We start from the raw sequence: 20,126 nt of genomic DNA, 5'->3' as shown, positions 1-20,126 counted from the left end.
TGTGACCTGCACACTCACTCCCCAATTATGTTCAGCAAAAATACTCAGAAGCCACTCCTGTCACTAAGGTATGGAGAAGTACGTTAGAGACGGGAGCACCAGCATCCTTAAAAATCTCTACCGCTGCTTTCCTTTGTAGGCCAGGTACAACACTGAAAATATAGGATCCCAACGGGGATGACGTGATCCCAAAGAAGCAGAGGCCAAGGGACGCCATTTACCCACCAGTGACAGTTAGAAGCATTTACCAGAAAGGGTGGGAGGAATGCACTGTTAATTAGAGTGCTTTGACCCCAGTGGTCTTTGGTGGTGGCTCAGAATACTGGAGTATTCTTTAATCCAAATAACAGAAAGGAAACTCTGGGTCTGGTAGACAAAAATCTGACCTGATTTGCCGTCGCCACAGTGGACAGTCACAGCCTCTCATGCAATTTCTATACCTAGGTCAATTTAAAGACCCAAAGCCCTTGATTAGGGGGGAATAGCTGGGACTCCTTTAGGAAGGGCCCAGAAACACTGATATAAGTATACACTATACATTTTCCTCCAAGTCTGAGGCCCAAAGAGACCTACAGCCATTTATTATCATAATGCCACCGTCATACACCAACCAGCATGGATTTTTGTTTGTTGGCTTGTTGGCTTGTTTGTTTGTTGATTTTGGGGAGAGAGTAAGTGTATTAGCCCAGTGTGACTTACACTGGGCCCATTCGGTCCACCGACCTGGTGGCATTTCTCTTTAGTCCTCGAACATATAATTGGAATCGCTACAATTGGCAAGTGACAGAGTCATAAGATTGGCTCTCTGGATCTTAGACTGAGTAAATGTTTATATGTTTTGCTCATTGATACGTCACAAATGCATAGAACAGTGGCATCTGATAGTAGGCACCTAATAATTATATGTCAAATGAATGAATGAATGAACAAATGAACTGCATAAGACACGCAATCTTAGACTCCAAAATGCTAGTTACTTTCTCATCCGTATGCCTACATGTCATCTACAAAAATTTCTTTTCTTATTAACATTAAGACCTTGATTAGCTTTGGTAACTTCGTGTATATACGTATACACACACACAAGAAGAACTGACCAAAAACCAAATCAGAAACTATGAGCCTCATTCCAAAGAAAAAAAAGAAGAGGGTAGAAAGAAGAAGAAGAGAACAGAGAAGGAAAGAAAAGAGAGAGAGAGGGAAAAAAAGAGCAACGGACTACGTACAAAATGGCAGGACACTTGTCTGTTGGTGTCTGGAACCGGTGGCTTGTGCGGTCTGGAGGCGAGGCCGTCTGGCTTGCCCAGTGTCAGTCTCACTCCAGTAGAGCGCAGTTACCAGGCACGGACAGGCGGGGGCTTGGTGTAAGGGGGTCCAGCCTCCACTGGACCCGCTGCGCCGTGCCCTGAAGCCCCACCGTGTCGGTGTTGGGGAGAAAATGGTGACACCAATCTCTCCTCCCCACTGGGCGTCTCAAACCATGCTGCTCAGGCAGCCCTCACAGAGTAGTGGGGGGCAGTCAGCTTGCCCTGCTCCACAGTCTCCCGCACCCCCTAGGCGCTCAGAAGGGATTCAAAACCCAATGTCTTAAAGGATCGCACACCACGCAGACCTGGTTCTGGGGAAATGCCAATCAGCCCTGCTGATAAAGGGCCTTTGGCTGGCACCTGCAGGGTCTTTTGTTCTTGGGGGGGGGGGCAGTATACCCTCTTCTCACAGTACTCAGGGAGGGAACCGTTTTCTCCCAGCGCACTCCTGAGATCACTACCTCGACCCAGGGCTGGCTCCCCTCCCCTCCAGGCACACACACACTTAGCGGCTTCAGTCCGGAGAAAGTCATGCACTTTTGAAAACTCTGATCTTCAGCTCCTAAGGCTGTTTGCAAAGTAGAGACTGGCACTCTCCGTATTTCTCATTCTCCAGTCCGTGGTCCAGAGCGCTTTTTCTCTTGTCCTAACACAAAACTGCAATCCACAGCTTCTCTTTCTCTTCCTTTTGTCTCTCCACAGAAGGGGATCCCTCCCTCTGCGCCCACACTGTTTTGTCTCCCCCAATTTGCATACACGCACCCACTGTCCCGCCAATCTGTCTCCCTCCATCTGTGGAGATTTTTCTGTCACTCCGGAGATAGACTTTCTGGGTATTCCAAGTGTTCTGACCTCAATACTGCTGTGTGTGAGGGATAAGGGAAATCCTGGTCCCCCTGCTTCTCCACCATCTTGACTCCTCTGAGAGGTCCTAGTTTTAAACCCGGCATCCTCAGGTTTCCTCAGGGGCACTAGTTTTTCTTTCCTGTAGCGAGGCTGTTCAAAACCCAGCCCTGTCCCCACTTTCACCCCCATAATGAAGGGCCATTGTGTTGAAATTTATTTTGGTGGGACACGGACAAAAGAGTAGGTTATGAGTCATAGGGGGAAACTGCCATATTTGCTTTTTATACCTTACAACCTTTCCAGCTCTAGCTCTGCCGCTAAGCCAAAGCGTTCCCAAATATATGCAGTTGGAGATAATAAAAATGAGCATTCGTTCCAATTTAAAATTCCACAAAGTAGTTCTTCAACGACATTACCATCAAACTTGTACTTAAGATGAAAAGGAAATAAAATGCTAGCATACTGACCTGTGTGATGTAGATGATTTGTGCAGCTGAATTAAGATCTGCTGAATAGGATCACTGATCTGTCGTACTTTCCTCTGGACACAGCAATCCCTGCAGATGCTGTGGATGATAAATTCTGCAGTCAGTCAAGATCCTGGTTTTCTCTTTCAAAAATATTTAGTAGAAAATATTAGTAGAACTTGGGGTAAAATTCTGAAAAACTAATTAAGCTAAAATCTTGATCCTACCAATGAGATAATATTCAGAGACCTTGTAACGCTTCCATATTTTACAATATGGTATGCACTTCTTCCTTTTACTTATATGACTTCTGAGTAACATAACAATGTACCTTTTATAACAATTAAAAATACTCCTGGAAATTTTGCCTGCGATTACACCAGGCTGCCACCAGGAGTCAGTGGTGCTTTGGATACTGTGGCCTTTGAAAAGCTGGGCTTCAGATATGTGCAGTTAACAGACTATCAGGCTTTTACATTTTAAAGTCATTATGCCCTTAATATCATATTTTAAAACTAATTTTAGTAAAACTACTAACACAAACACCGAATAGGCAATCTTACAGAGGAAAAAAAACCCAGAAACAAACAAACAAAAAATACACAATTTGTAATAAGGGTTTAAAGGTTACTGTAACCCTGGATTATTACAAATTATAATGTTTCACCTGGATGTTTCTCTAGCTCTAAATAAGACACATTGGTAACTTATCCTGACTTCTCATCATACTGCCACTCCACTTTCACAGTTTGAGGCTGGCTTCGTGTCAAACTGCATATGAGTGGCTTCCCCACCTTCATATATCATAGCCACAAGTAGTCCATCCTTAACTTAAAACTCTTTAAAGAAATGGCCTTAACCTCTAGATGGGCCAGAAGGCCACCTCTGCCCCCTCTCACCCTCAGTCCACATTGGAGAAAAAGAAAAACTGAAGAGACACTTCAGATATGTGGATATATATTATCCTCTCCACCTTCCCAGGTTCCTCCTCCTCTTGCTCTCCCTCCCTCTGACCCATAGCATGATTGCTCCAATAATACTCTTGCCAATTACCCCTTTTAAAAGAAAAGCTCCAAGTCCCTCTTTCTTCACTCCATACGACCTTGATCCTCTATGAAATTAAATGTGAACATAATCATTGCTTTAGCAATAGCTAAAATTCTGAAAAAATGAGTCTTATATAAATGCTTTCTGAGAAGCTTGCATATTTTACCATAAAATTGTTTTCAAAACATTTGCAGAGAAAATTTAATGTGGTCATTAAAGATTCAACCTATTTTATTATGAGCATGTGAAAATTTATATTTAGACACAAACGCAAAAAAGAAAATAAACAGAACATTTAAAGAAATATTACTTTGTTTACAGGCATCTTTACTGAGTTAGTTGAGAAATTCTTATAAAAAATAATCTAATTGTAGTTTATCTGCATTTAATACCTTGACTAAGTGTTTGAAATTGAAAGGATCTATCTCCCCTAGGCAGTGTGTCTAACTCCTTTAATCATCAATTACTTGACTATTAAGATGAGGTTTAATAAATTACCCTTAGGGTAAAAGTGTGAATATAGGTCAGAAAGGTAGCTCTAAAATAGAACACACAAGGCTGGAGGTATCTGCTCCAGCCTATAGAGATAGCCAAGTTTACATATGTCCTATTATTTTCTACAGTGGTGTTTCCTACAGAAATGATTCTTACAACATAGCTATTTGTTTTCCAGACCAATACTGAAAACTACAGACCATGTAACGTGGCCAGGAGAAGGTTGTTACGGCAACATTACCTTCCACATTTTCTGAAACTGGAGGGGTTTGATTTTTTTGATCAACTATGTGCTGACTACTTTATGTTATCGATCTGTGGATATATTTCACAAGTTAAAATCTCACAGCGTGGCAGAGAGTTCTTAGACTGTGACGACATTTCGAGTGGGATATCACACGGGTTTGACTCTACCTTGCCACAAGAATGTGCTCATCTTGGCCCTAAATACAGAAACAGAAATAGTTAGCTAGAATGCCTGTCTTCTGAACTACTCAGTTATGCAATGCAGCTTAACAATTTTTTCTTAAGACCTTTTGACCTCTGCTCCCTCCAACCCAGTAAATCTTTGACTTTTAAAAATAGTTTAGATTTATTCACCAAAAAATAAAGAATAACACATGCCCGATGTAAAGCAAGCCAAAATGAACACAAAAACAACCTAGGCGTTACATAAAAGCCTTGAGGTTCCCTGGAACCACCACCCCTCAGCGCCTCTCCAGAGCTGGATCAGCTGTACCTGATACCAGCTTCCAGTTACTTTTCTATCCATTTACATACATAGCTGGGTACTTTCACAACAGTATTTTTCAAGGGTGATTGAATCCTGAAAACAGTTTAATGCGTCAAGACCAGCATTTTGATACATGGGATGGAATGAGATGGAATGAAATGGGACAGAACAGAAAAATTTCAGAGTGCATTGAACATAGTAGGTCCACTCAGTTGTGATATAAAACGTGTACTGTGTTGAGGTCCGCTTATTCCCAAAAGAGTCTGAAAGCTACTACTGTAGAAAATCTATAGTATTACTAATGTTTTCTTTCTTTCTTCTCATGTTTTCATGAAACATGAAACATTTCTTTTCAATGTTTTCATAAATGACGACACCTTGTAAGGCTGTGCTACATTTTTTTTTTCCCTCATGACTCTGTCTGTCATGGAGATTCTTTTTTCTCAACACACACAGTTCTAGCCCATTCTTTATAACCACTATTACATAGTACTACATGTTCAGCATACATCATAGTTATTACTTAGCCACTTCTGTCTGGAAGGGAACTTAATTTGCTTTCAGTCTCTCATGATTATAAATGATGTTGCAGCGAGCAAACGTGCGTGAGTACATTGCATAGAAGTACAAAAGGTCTTTTAGGGTAGATAAGCAGAAGTCAAATAGTTAGGCCCTTGGATATACGCGTTTCTTATCTTAACAAATACATATCTGAGTAGCTGAGTCAATTTTCACATTGACCAGAAGAGAATCAATTTTTTCTGCACCTTAATCAACACTACATATTATCAAACTTTTCAGTTTCGCCAATCTGACTTTGTTTTATTTTGTGGTTATCTAAATGCTGGTGAGACTATTGCACTTCTTTGGTGAATTTCCTGTTTGTGTCCCATGCTTCTTTTTCTTATTGATTTGTAAATGCTCTTTATATAGACTGAATGCTAATCATTTTATTGTACCTTATATGTTAAGAGCATTTTTATCTAACCTGTTACTGCTTTTCAATTTCCCATCCTTATCACCTAGACTAAAGGTAATTTTTAGTCTTAGCTACCACCAGAACAGTCTCTCAGATACCTGCTGCTTCTGTAACATGGCAAGATTTACTGAAATACTTCAGCTAATCCTGGTAATGAGAACCAATTATTCCTCTGTTTCCACCTGATGAAATCCTCACAAGTTTTTATATTTCCTCGTGCCAAAATATATTTATTTAGCCCTTATTAATTTCAGGAAAACAAAGTGATAAAAGTTCAAATAGATAATTTTTAAAATTTTTTTTATTATTTAAATATTAATAACTACCAAGTTTGTGGCAAATGTTAGCCATATCATTTTGAGTTTTAAAGCGTTCTCTCTCATCTTTCAGATTAGCACACTAAAAATACTTTGCTTCCTAATATTCACCAAAAAAATGCAACACATATTTACATTGATAACTTTGTCCTGAGTATTTTTATTAAGATAATTTTCTCCTAAAAAATATCACAGAAGTAAGCAGATTTCGATATCAGTCATACCTAGTATGCCTATGATTCGTATCTATAGGGTTCCTACTGCAAAAGATAGATAATATTCGGTACCGTTAAATTTAAATAAAATCAAACTTTAAAATTGATTCCATTTTAATTTCCTTTTACAGTTTTGTTATAATAGTGAATTTAATTAGTGTTTTAAATTTTTTTTTTTTTAACGTTTATTTTATTTTTGGGACAGAGAGAGACAGAGCATGAACAGGGGAGGGGCAGAGAGAGAGGGAGACACAGAATCGGAAACAGGCTCCAGGCTCTGAGCCATCAGCCTAGAGCCTGACGCGGGGGCTCGAGCTCACGGACCGTGAGATCGTGACCTGGCTGAAGTCGGACGCTTAACCGACTGCGCCACCCAGGCGCCCCAAACCCGCAATTTTCAAGAAGAAAATATTGTGGTGTAAAAATATAGTCTATTTGGCACTATGGATGCAAAGGCTGATCAAACTAAAAAACAAAACAACACAACACAGAAAGAAAAGATGGGACCCCAACTCCCATTCAATTACCTAAACAAGAATTTATCACAGTCATGAAGAACAGGCAAAATGATCATTGCTTGGTTCTCTGACATCACGCTAGAGCATTTTCTAATAACTCCACTTGATCCTAATCTAATATTGTTGGGAAATGTCCCAGTATATTTAACTAATAATCCACACCAATAAAGGTACAGGCAGTTTACAGCCTGTAGAGTTCATGATTAACCTGTAGAAATTGATATATTGGTATGACTTTATAGGCTGATCAAGAAGTTAATCACAAAAATATATAGTATTATTTCACCAGTCTTATGCTCAATTTAACAATGTTATTTCAGCTTTTCTTTCTTGACTACTCTATAAATCCCTGTTCTTCAAATGTTCTTGGAACCAGGTCTTTGATTCTCCATCTGGTTCCATCAATAATGGGTTAAATAAAACTAGGACACTTGCTAAAGAATGACTTCAAGCAGAATTATGCTTTTGCATTCCAATGCAGTAAAAAAAACAATAAGTAGTTATATACATTTAAAGAAATTAACTAACACCTTGTCTAAAATGTCCCAAATAATCTATGGAACCCATAGTGAGGAATGTCAATTGAGAATGAGTGAGGTCTTGGCTATACAGGAGGGAAGGTGGTTGGCTCAGCTAGTAGAAAGCGTCTCTTGCCTCTTATTAATATTGGCTCCCCTGTCACTAACCACAATATTCAAATTATTTTAAGGGGATTGTAAACACCCTGAAACTATTTTTAAGTTCCATTAAAAAACATTAATAATAGCAGTTTAGAATTTGAGAGCCTTGCCTTTCTCCATTGAATCAATTATTTTGTACACTGCTACAATCCATCCACGCCACACTGAACTCCCTTTATTCTTACTATAAAGCTGGTGTAGCTTTCTTCCCCCACCCTTCCACTTAGCCTTCCCCCCAGGGCAGAAACCCCCAGGACACGGTTGTGAGCTACCACTCAATAGCTGATTTGCAATTTTGCACTTGGTCTTGGATTCTAGCCATGAATAACTTCTGTGAGACTTGAGTATCTCTTTGGAAAGACTTTATCCTACAAAGAACATGAAAAAAATCAACATCTCCAGGAAGCATTCACCTGGGACCTGGTCCATACTCCCTCAGTGTCTCCCTTGGCAGGAAGAACTAGGAAGCAGATCACCACTGGTAAAAGAAACTTGTTGTCTCCCACCCCTTCCCCAATCTTAAATCTAACACTAAAATGTCATTGTTCCCCACTCTTTAAGTTATCATCAGAATATTTATGCAGTTGCTCTCAACAGCATTGCTCTCAAACAATGATTTATACAGTGGTAGTCTGTATCAGTTACTCAAGAGGTAATTTTCAAGGGCCTGACCTCAGAGGAAGTACTCAAGACATATTCAAACTTTACTAAAGACGCTTACAATTTGGTTGGAAAATCTAACCAATATATCCAAATCCCAACAAACAATATAAAAAAAAGTATCTAATTATATGCCAAATTGTATGGTTTAGACTAGTATTATATAAATTGGATCAAAGTCTGGTGAGCACTTTTTTTTATATGCTAAAGAATTGCCATGCAATAAAATAAGAGAAGGCATGTACTCAAAATCACTTTGGCAGTTGTAAAATTTAGTATTAATTACTTCATGTCAATAACTAACTTGAAAGCAAGCTTCTGAAGGTTGCTCAAAATAAGGACTGGAATATTAAGCCATACTCTCTGGAACATTTGGATGAAATATTGACTCCTTAATTTAGATCTGACCTTTATGAACAAAAGACAAGTATAAAAATAGCTTCTCAGCCATCTAGTAAGAAAGCATAATTAAGAGCCCAGAAATCATGATGTGACAATTTCTATTCAGAATGCAGAGCATAAGAATTCCCATACATCAGCTCAGTGCCTGGCTGTTCGCTGCTGAGAAATGGGAAAACTGAGCAAGGGAGGGGGAAATACTGGTGTCAATCCAGTCAAATTAGGCCATATTCATAGTTGACATTCCATTTGCACTTTAAATTTGGGTTTAACTGGCACTCCCCAAAATTTACATTTGACCCATGCTAACAGCATCCATATTATTAAAACGTATTCTAGTACTTGACAAAGGATAGATTTCTCATAATAATAAGTTGCGGTATAGTTTAATTTTCACAAATATATGATACCATTTTCCCTACCTAAAGAGGAAAGGTCTGTTTTTTATACACAACCTACCACATGCTTCCGCCCCATTCAAAATATCCTGTTGTTTGATTGATAGACAACACAACTAAATGATTATTTTTAAAGAACTGAGTCTTCTAAGTCATGAGGCACTTGTACAGGATAATTTTACCTAGTAAGTAGACTGGATATGAAACTTTTCCAATTTTCTTTTCTTTCTATTGATTCTATCAAGGAATAAGTTTCAGTGTGGAACAAGTATGTCATCAATAAGTTTCAGTGTGGAACAAGTATGTCATCATCACCATTTTTCAGATTAACTAATGTTCTTTCATAACAAAGAAAGCAGACTTCAGGATAAGCAGACAACAATATCTACTTAGAATTTAATCATGTTGTTTTGCTTATATTTCATTATTTTTACAATTGCCATCTATTTATGGTGAGTGATTCTATACTGGTAGCAATAAATTATAGCAATAGTATAAACTCTCCTTTAATTAAATTTGGTAAAGTGAATCAAATTAAAGAAACATATATTAGGAAAATAGTAGTACAGATGATACTCAGATATGGCCAAATTTGTGCATTGGTAATCTATCAGTGACTAAAGTTAGGGAAATAGAGCTAAAATATTTAACATGCTAAAAATGTTTGTTCATTCATTCAGTCCATGTTAATGAGTGTTAATATTTTCATTTATGCAATATAGAAATTCTTTTTTTAATATGAAATTTATTGTCAAATTGGTTTCCATATAACACCCAGTGCTCATCCCAAAAGGTGCCCTCCTCAATGCCCATCACCCACCCTTCCCTGCCTCCCAACCCCATCCACCCTCAGTTTATTCTCAGTTTTTAAGAGTCTCTTATGGCTTGCCTCCCTCCCTCTCTAACTTTTTTTTTTCCCCTTCCCCTCCCCCATGCTCTTCTGTCAAGTTTCTCAGGATCCACATAAGAGTGAAAACATATGGTATCTGTCTTTCTCTGTATGCTTTATTTCACTTAGCATAACATTCTCCAGTTCCATCCATGTTGCTACAAAAGGCCATATTTCATTCTTTCTCATTGCCACGTAGTATTCCATTGTGTATATATACCACAATTTCTTTATCCATTCATCAGTTGATGGACATTTAGGCTCTTTCCATAATTTGGCTATTGTTGAGAGTGCTGCTATAAACATTGGGGTACAAGTGCCCCTATGCATCAGTACTCCTGTATCCCTTGGGTAAATTCCTAGCAGTGCTATTGCTGGGTCATGAAGTAGATCTATTTTTAATTTTTTGAGGAACCTCCACACTGTTTTCCAGAGCGGCTGCACCAGTTGCAATATAGAAATTCTTAAGTTTTCATTTCTTTTGGCAAAGAACATGTATATGTAATGTATATGTACATGTAATATGTATAAAATATGTATATAATAAATTATTTACCCAATACAGTTAGTATTAAAAGACAGAACAAGAGACTTTAATAGTGCTAACTTAAAATGGTTCCATGGTTATTTGTTCTGCAGGAGTTTGAGGTGCATTAAATACTGCTGTAACACCACAGTATGAACCTAGAAGTTCACATTAGGAGTATCAGATATTTTTCATTGGGGGAGGGGCCAAGATGGCAGAGCAGCATGGAAGTTCTCTGTTTCTTTCATCCCTGAAATGTAGCTAGAACAGCACCAAACCATTTTGCACACCTAGAAAATTGAGCTGAGGATTAACACAATAATCCACATAACTTGAGCCACAGAACTTGGCAGGTATACGGTGCACAGAGGTGAACTGGGAAAGAGAGAAGCCACGGAAAGTAGGGAGCTGTTTTTGCAGAGAGAGGACAGAGAAAGTTGGGGGGGGGGGAGTAGAGGAAAAACACTCTCCCTGAAAGTAGCTGGAGAGAAAGAGAAAGAATGGAAACACCCACAAGTGACTGAACAAGAAAGGGAGAAAGGAGAAAGGAGAGGGTTTTAATACCATCAGGACTCTATAAACAGGGGACAGCAGAGTTGGAAATTCCACAGCTCAATACCTGGCAGTGATCTAGTGGGAAGGGTGAATCCCCAGGAGCAGGCAGCAGGGTCAGAGGGGTCTGGCCAGGCACACGGGGAGAAGCGGTTCCCCTGATAGGAGGGCATGTGGTAGAGGCCCTATGGCCTCCCCACAGGCAAAGGTCCTAGCAGACCCCAGAGAACAGCCACGATTGTTGGTATTGGAACAAAGACACCAGGGTGTGGTGAAATCCGGCGCCAGTTGTGTGTTGTGATTTACCATAATCCCTGCACTGCTGCCACTGTGATCACATGAATTTCTTCTGAGGCAAGCCAGCACCCAGCCACAATCTCTGAGCCTCTGCAGCAGTGTGACTGCATGAATGTTCCCAGGGGCAAGCCGGCATCGGCCACTGCCCAGCGAGACCCTCCTCCAGAGGGTGGGGGAAGGTCCAAGTCGCAGGGCTTTCGGAAGTGAGGGGTTTGGAAACACAGCCCCATTTGAGATCAAATTTGGGAGGAAGGTGCTGCCTAGAAGTCTGACAGCTTGGATGCAGACAGTGTAGAAGCAGGGAGTGGACAGAAGCCAGAGCAAAGGAGGGGTGCTCGATTGTCGGTTGGTGAGAACACAGAGTACTGGTGCTACGGACTGGGAAGCTGGGTAACACCATTTTCACCTCTCCTGCGCATGTGCATACGTGCACACACAAGACACATAGATCCACCCCAATAAGCTAAGCAGCGCCACCTAGTGGAGAATAGAGCCATTACACCAAGCCCCATCCAACTGCAACAACCAAGTCCTAAAAGGACCAACACAAGTCTCTCCACCTGCTTAGTGTACAGACTATAAAGTGCTGCATAGTTTTACTTCTAGAGGAAACTCAATGTAATTTTATTATGTTTGCTGATGCATGTATTCATTTTTTTTCTTTTTCTCATTCTTGGATACAGAAAGAAAAAAATAATATTTTTATTTTCCATTTTTATAAAAAAAATTTTAATTTTTTACTATATGTTTTATTTTTTGTAATTTCTAAAATTCTATTTCACTTCCTTCATTTCATTTATTCTGTTTTATTGTTTACATTTTTTAAAATTTGCAAACATTTTCTTACCTTTTTTTTTCTTTCCCTTTTTCTCTATGCTATAAAGCTTCCTTCAAAAAGCAGACCAAAACACACCTAGGATCTAGCTTAATTTATTTTCTTTTTGTGTTGTTTTAACTTTTTAATTTTAATTTTTTATTTTATTAATTCTTCTTCTTCCTCCAAAATGACAAAATGTAGGAATTCACTCCAAAAGAAAAAACAGGAAGAAATGACAGCCAGGGACTTAATCAACACAGATACAAGCAAGATATCTGAACTAGAATGTAGAATCATGATAAAATGAATACTGGCTGGGGTTGAAAAAAGCATAGAATCCCTTTCAGCAGAGATAAAATAAGTAAAATCTAGTTAGGAAAGTGTTAAAAATGCTATAACTGAGTTGATGCCACAGCGGGAAGGATGGATGAAGCAGAGCAGCAAATCAATGATATAGAAGACAAAATTATGGAGAATAATGAAGCAGAAAAAGAGGGAAACTAAGGCAAAAGAGCATGATATAAGAATTAGAGAACTCAGTGACTCATTAAAAAGGAACAACATCTGGGGCGCCTGGGTGGCGCAGTCGGTTAAGCGTCCGACTTCAGCCAGGTCACGATCTCGCGGTCCGGGAGTTCGAGCCCCGCGTCAGGCTCTGGGCTGATGGCTCAGAGCCTGGAGCCTGTTTCCGATTCTGTGTCTCCCTCTCTCTCTGCCCCTCCCCCGTTCATGCTCTGTCTCTCTCTGTCTTAAAAATAAATAAACGTTAGGGGCGCCTGGGTGGCGCAGTCGGTTAAGCGTCCGACTTCAGCCAGGTCACGATCTCGCGGTCCATGAGTTCGAGCCCCGTGTCAGGCTCTGGGCTGATGGCTCAGGGCCTGGAGCCTGCTTCCGATTCTGTGTCTCCCTCTCTCTCTGCCCCTCCCCCGTTCATGCTCTGTCTCTCTCTGTCCCAAAAATAAATAAAAAAAAAAGTTGAAAAAAAAATTAAAAAAAAATAATAATAAATAAATGTTGGAAAAAAAAAATTTAAAAAAAAAAGGAACAACATCTGAATCATAGGAGTCCCAGAAGATGAAGAGAGAGAAAAGGGGGTAGAAGGTTTACGTGAGGAAATCCTAGCAGAAAACTTTCCTAACCTGGGGAAAGACACAGACATCAAAATCCAAGAAGCACAGGGTTCCCATTAGATTCAATAAAAAACGACCATCAACAAGGCATTTATAGTCAAATTCATAAAATACACAGAAAAGGAAAGAATTATAAAAGCAGCAAGGGAAAAAAATCCTTAACCTATAAGAGAAGACAGATCAGGTTTTCAGCAGACCTATCCACAGAAACTTGGCGGGCCAGAAAGGAGTGGCAGGATATATTTAACATACTGAATTAGAAAAATAGGCAGCCAAGAATTCTTTATCCAGCAAGGATGTCATTCAAAATTGAAAGAGAGATAAAGAGTTTTCCAGACAAATAAAAACTAAAGGAGTTTGTGACCACTAAACCAGCCCTGCAAGAAATTTTAAGAGGGATTCTCTGAGGGGAGAAAAAAGACCAAAAGCAACAAAGACTAGAAAGAACAGGGAACACAACCACAAACTCCAACTCCCCAATGGCAATAAATTCATATCTATCTTTCTATACTTACTCTAAATGTCAATAGACTAAACACTGAAATCAAAAGACACAGGGTAACAGAATGGATAAGAAAACAAGATCCAGCGATACACTGTTTACGAGAGACCCATTTTAGAGCCAACGGCACCTTTAGATTGAAAGTAAGAGGATGGAGAACCATCTATCACGCTAATGGTTGCCAAAAGAAAGCTGGAGTAGCCATACTTATATCAGATGATCTAGATTTTAAAATAAAGACTGTAACAAGGAATGAAGGAGGGCATTAGATCATAATTAATGGGTGTATCCACGAAAAAGATTTAAAAATTGTAAACATTTATGCCCCCCAAGATAGGATAAATCCCAATGTGGGATTTATTTATGCTCCAAAGGTGGGAGCACCCAAATATATAAAGCAATTAATCACAAACATAAAGAAACTCATTGATAATACTACCATAATAGTAGGGGACTTCAACACCCCACTTACAACAATGGGCAGATCATCTAAGCAGAAAATCAACAAGGACACAATGACTTTGAATGACACACTGGACTGGATGGACTTAACAGATACATTCAGAACATTTCATCCTAAGCAGCGGAATACACATTCTTCTCCAGTGCACATGGAACGTTCTCCAGAATAGACCACATACTGGGACACAAATCAGCCCTCAACAAGTACAAAAAGATCAAGATCATACTGTGCATATTTTCAGACCATAACACTATGAAACTTGAAATCAACCACAAGAAAAAATTTGCAAAGACAATGAATACTTGGAGATTAAAGAACATCCTACTAAGGAATGAATGGGTTAACCAAGAAATTAAAGAGGAAATTCAAAAGTACATGGAAGTCAATGAAAATGATAACACCACAGCCTAAAACCTCTGGGATGCAGCAAAGGCAGTCATGAGAGAGAAGTATATATAGCAATCCAGGCTTTCCTAAAGAAGGAAGAAAGGTCTCAGATACAAAACCTAACCTTGCACCTTAAAGTGCTGGAAAAAGAATAGCAAATAAAACCAAAAACTAGCAGAATACAGGAAATAATAAAGATTAGAGCAGAAATCCATGCTATCAAAACAAAACAAAACAAAACAAAACAAAACAAAAACAGTAGAACAGATCAGTGAAACCAGAAGCTGGTTCTCTGAACGAATTAACAAAATTGATAAACCCCTAGCCAGTTTGATCAAAAAGAAAAAAGAGGGGCGCCTGGGTGGCTCAGTCGGTTAAGCGGCCGACTTCGGCTCAGGTCACGATCTCATGGTCCGTGAGTTTGAGCCCCGCATCGGGCTCTGTGCTGACGGCTCAGAGCCTGGAGCCTGTTTCAGATTCTGTGTCTCCCTCTCTCTCACCCTCCCCCGTTCATGCTTTGTCTCTCGCTGTCTCAAAAATAAATAAACGTGGGGCGCCTGGGTGGCGCAGTCGGTTAAGCGTCCGACTTCAGCCAGGTCACGATCTCGCGGTCCGTGAGTTCGAGCCCCGCGTCGGGCTCTGGGCTGATGGCTCAGAGCCTGGAGCCTGTTTCCGATTCTGTGTCTCCCTCTCTCTCTGCCCCTCCCCCGTTCATGCTCTGTCTCTCTCTGTCCCAAAAATAAATAAACGTTGGAAAAAAAAAAAATTTAAAAATAAATAAATAAATAAATAAACGTTAAAAAAAAATTAAAAAGAAAAAAGAAAAAAGGACCCAAATAATTAAAATTAAGAATGAAAAAGGAAAGATCACAACCAACATTGCAGAAATACAAACAATAATATGAGAATATTATGAGCAATTATATGCCAATAAATTGGTCAATCTGGAAGAAATGGACAAATTCCTAGAAACATATACACTACAAAAACTGAAACAGGAAGAAATAGAAAATTTGAACAGACCCATAACCAGTAACAAAATTGAATTAGTAATCAACAATCTCCCAAAAAACAAGAGCCCAGGGCCAGATAGCTTTCCAAGGGAATTCTACCAAACATTTAAAGAATTAACACCTATTCTCTTGAAGCTGCTCCAAAAAATAGAAATGGAAGGAAAACTTCCAAACTCTTTCTATGAAGCCAGCATTACCTTGATTACCAAAACCAGACAGAGACCCCACTAAAAAGGAGAACTATAGACCAATTTCCCTGATGAACATGGATGCAAAAATCCTCAACAAGATATTAGCCAACCAGCTCCATCAATACATTAAAAAAGTATTCACCATGACCAAGTGGGATTTATACCTGGGATGCAAGGCTCATTCAATATCTGCAAAACAATTAATGTGATACATCACACTAATAAAAGAAAGGACAAGAACCACATGATCCTCTCAATAGATGCAGAGAAAGCATTTGACAAAATACAGCATCTTTTCTTGATAAAAACCCTCAAGTAAGTAGGGATAGAAGGTTCATACCTTGAGATCATAAAAGCCATATATGAATGACCCAATGCTAATATCATCCTCAATGGGGAAAAACTGAGCGCTTTCTCCCAAAGGTCAGGAATGAGACAGGGATGTTCACTCTTGCCACTGTTATTCAACATAGTATTGGAAGTCTTAGCCTCAGCAATCAAACAACACAAAGAAATAAAAATTATCCAAATTGGCAAGGAGGAAGTCAAAATTCCACTCTTTGCAGATGACATGATACTCTATATGGAAAGATTCCAAAAGATTCCACCAACAAAACTGCTAGAACTGATCCGTGAATTCAGCAAAGCCGCAGCATATAAAATCAATGCACAGAAATTGATTGCATTTCTATACACCAATAATGAAGCAATAGAAAGAGAAATCAAGGAATCAATCCCATTTACAACTGTACCAAAAACCATAAAATACCTGGGAATAAACCTAACCAAAGAAGTAAAAAATCTATACACTGAAAATTATAGAAAGCTTATGAGAGAAAGTGAAGAAGACACAAAAAAAATGGAAAAATATTCCATGCTCATGAATCGGAAGAACAAATATTGTTAAAATGTCGATTCTACCCAAAGCAATCTACAAATTCCATGCAATCCCTATCAAAATAACACCAGCATTCTTCACAGAGCTAGAACAAACAATCCTAAATTTTTTGTGGAACAGAAAAGGCCCCAAATGGCCAAAGCAATCCTGAAAAAGAAAACCAAAGCTGGAGGCATCACAATTCCAGACTTCAGGATGTATTACAAAGCTGTAACTATCAAGACAGTATGGTACTGATACAAAAACAGACACTCAGATCAACGGAAAGAATAGAGAACCCAGAAACAGACCCACAAATGTATGGCCAACTAATCTTTGACAAAGCAGGAAAGAGGATCCAATGGAGTAAAGACAGTCTCTTCAGCAAATGGTGCTGGGAAAACTGGACAGTGACATGCAGAATGAACTTGGGCCACTTTCTGACACCACACACAAAAATAAACTCAAAATGGATGAACACACAAAAAAACCCCATAAAACAGGAAGCCATCAAAATCCTACAGGAGAAAGCAGGCAAAAACGTCTTTGACCTCGGCCACAGCAACTTCTTACTCAACACATCTCCGGAGGCAAGGGAAACAAAAGCAAAAATGAACTATTGGGACCGCATCAAGATAAAAAGCTTCTGCACGCTGAAGGAAACAATCAGCAAAACCAAAAAGCAACTGACAGAATGGGAGAAGATACTTGCAAATGACATATCAGATAAAGGGTTAGTATCCAAAATCTATAAAGAATTTATCAAACTCAACACCCAAAAAACAAATAATCCAGTGAAGAAATGGGTAAACGACATGAATAGATACTTTTCCAAAAAAGACATCCAGATGGCTAACAGACACATGAAAAAATGCTCAACACCACTTATCATCAGGGAAATATAAATCAAAACCACAATGAGATACCACCTCACACCAATCAAAATGGCTAAATTAACAACTCAGGCAATGACAGATGTTGGCAAGGATGTGGAGAAAGAGGATCTCTTTTGCACTGCTCGTGGAAATGCAAACTGGTGCAGCCACTCTGGAAAACGGTATGGGGGTTCCTCAAAAACTAAAAATAAAACTACCCTACGACCCAGCAATTTCACTACTAGGTATTTATTCAAAGGATACAGGTGTGCTGTTTCAAAGGGGCACATGCACCCCAATGTTTATAGCAATGCTATTGACAATAGCCAAGGTATGGAAAGAGCCCAAATGTCCATCTACAGATGAATAGATAAAGAAGATGTGGTGTGACACACACACACACACACACACACACACACACACACACAATGGAGTATTACTCGACAATCAAAAAGAATGAAATCTTGCCATTTGCAACAATGTGGGTGGAACTACAGCATATTATGCTAAACGAATTTAGTCAGTCAGAGAAAGACAAGACCAGAGCTCTAACCCCTGAGCTATGGAGCCTCATCCTGAGAAAGACAAATATCATATGACTTCACTCATATGTAGAATTTAAGATACAAAACAGATGAACGTAAGGGAAGGGGAGCAAAAATAATATAAAAACAGGGAGGTAGACAAAACATAAGAGACTCTTAAATGCAGAGAACAAACTGAGGGTTGATGGAGGGGTTGTGGGTGGGGGGATGGGCCAAATGGGCAAGGGACATTAAAGAAGACACTTGTTGGGATGAGCTCTGGGTGCTACATGTAGGGTGTGAATCACTGGATTCTACTCCTGAAATCATTATTGCACTATATGCTAACTAACTTGGATGTAAATTAAGAAAACAACAACAAAAAAGGAGTACCAGATAGAAAAGATCATGTTATAATACAGTCACTTGGTACTCTAAAATCATAGTTCTGACCATTTTTTTCTTCCATAGCATATGGAAAATGATGTTTACATTCTAGACAGAGTCCTGGAAGCATACCAGGTTTTGACAAAATTCTTCCCGCCCTGACAACTTTTTCCAGGACATTTAGACAATACAGGCTGTGGCTGTTGGTTGTACATAATGTTCCTTTCATCCAAGCATGTTCCTTTCTATCCAAAAAAGCTAAATCAAACGTTAAGTGAAAATACATTAATACAATCTGCTTTAAAAAAATTAATCATCCACACATTTCAGTGTTTTGCCTATTCTGAGTAACGAATATTTAAGATATAACTTACAACTGCCCAGACCAATAGTGTCTCATGACACCGTGGTCCGAACTTATTTCCCTACTGTTGGAGAGCTCTATTTATGGCACCTTCTCTGGGGTGCCTGGGTGGCTCAGTCAGTTAAGGGGGCAACTCTTGATTTTGGCTCAGGTCATGATCTCCCGGTTTGTGGGATCGACGGTTTCTGCGCTGACAGCACAGATCCTGCTTGGGATTCTCTGTCTCCCTCTCTCTCTATCCCTCCCCCACTCATTCTTTCTCTCTCTGTCTCTCTCTCTCTCAATATAAATAAAACAAACTTTAAAACAAAAACAAATCACCTTTTCATTCTCTGAGTTAGGCTAGAGACACAGAGAAAACAACTGGAATGGAGCATGACTTGCAGGTGAGGTGAGCTAAGTGGATGGGGCTGGTATCAGTTGTTTGTGATCTGATAAAGCAAAAATAGTCCAAATTTACCCACAACGCTAAAAAGTATAACTTCTGATGTGTCTACAATATTAATAGAAACATTGCCCTTTATGGGTGAACTTTTGTATTCACTGACAACACTGTAGTATATTGTTTTAAATAAGAAATATGTCAGTGAACTTTTAAAAACTGGATGGAACAACAGACTGTAAGTCTAAAAAATACAATATAGGGGCGCCTGGGTGGCGCAGTCGGTTAAGCGTCCGACTTCAGCCAGGTCACGATCTCACGGTCCGTGGGTCCGAGCCCCGCGTCGGGCTCTGGGCTGATGGCCCAGAGCCTGGAGCCTGTTTCCGATTCTGTGTCTCCCTCTCTCTCTGCCCCTCCCCCGTTCATGCTCTGTCTCGCTCTGTCCCAAAAATAAATAAAAAACGTTGAAAAAAAAATTTTTAAAAATACAATATATTACATGTAAACTGCTATAATGTGATTAGTTTGTTTAAAGGTCAAGAGATCTGATCAATTTCATGGATATAAAATAAGTCTAAAACTGAGCCAATTCAACATGCCCTTTAGGAAAAGGAATTCCTATTATGAATCAGAACAGAATTGTGAATTGCTTACATAAATACGTGTTCTGCTCTTGCTATTATAAAGTCAATCCACAACAATCATTTCAGCTTCACGATTATGTTACGTATGAACTTACCTTATGCCAGACAGCATGGTCAGCATGATAACTATGGACATCTCAATAACAAAACCACCTTTTTTTTTTGCATCTATGCTGATGGTGTAAATGGCCCCAGACTGTCAATAACTCTTCCAAAGCAAATTTAATAAATGTGAAGACATGGAC

The 20,126-nt window shown here is 39.3% G+C and overlaps 1 protein-coding gene across 1 annotated transcript in view; it reads right to left on the bottom strand.

Moving 5' to 3' along the window:
* NEK10 (NIMA related kinase 10) overlaps positions 1-20,126 on the bottom strand; it is a 227,496-nt gene that overhangs the window by 30,623 nt on the left and 176,747 nt on the right. The window contains 5 exon segments of the mRNA XM_030329784.1: positions 2,621-2,637; positions 2,640-2,699; positions 2,702-2,719; positions 4,577-4,598; positions 7,906-7,910. Coding sequence (XP_030185644.1) covers positions 2,621-2,637; positions 2,640-2,699; positions 2,702-2,719; positions 4,577-4,598; positions 7,906-7,910 — 122 coding nt within the window.

Source organism: Lynx canadensis, chromosome C2, assembly GCF_007474595.2.
Source record: "Lynx canadensis isolate LIC74 chromosome C2, mLynCan4.pri.v2, whole genome shotgun sequence".
NCBI classification, from domain to species: Eukaryota; Metazoa; Chordata; class Mammalia; order Carnivora; family Felidae; genus Lynx; species Lynx canadensis.
Note: the sequence above shows the minus strand (reverse complement) of the source record. Positions and strands in the feature narration are given on the sequence as shown.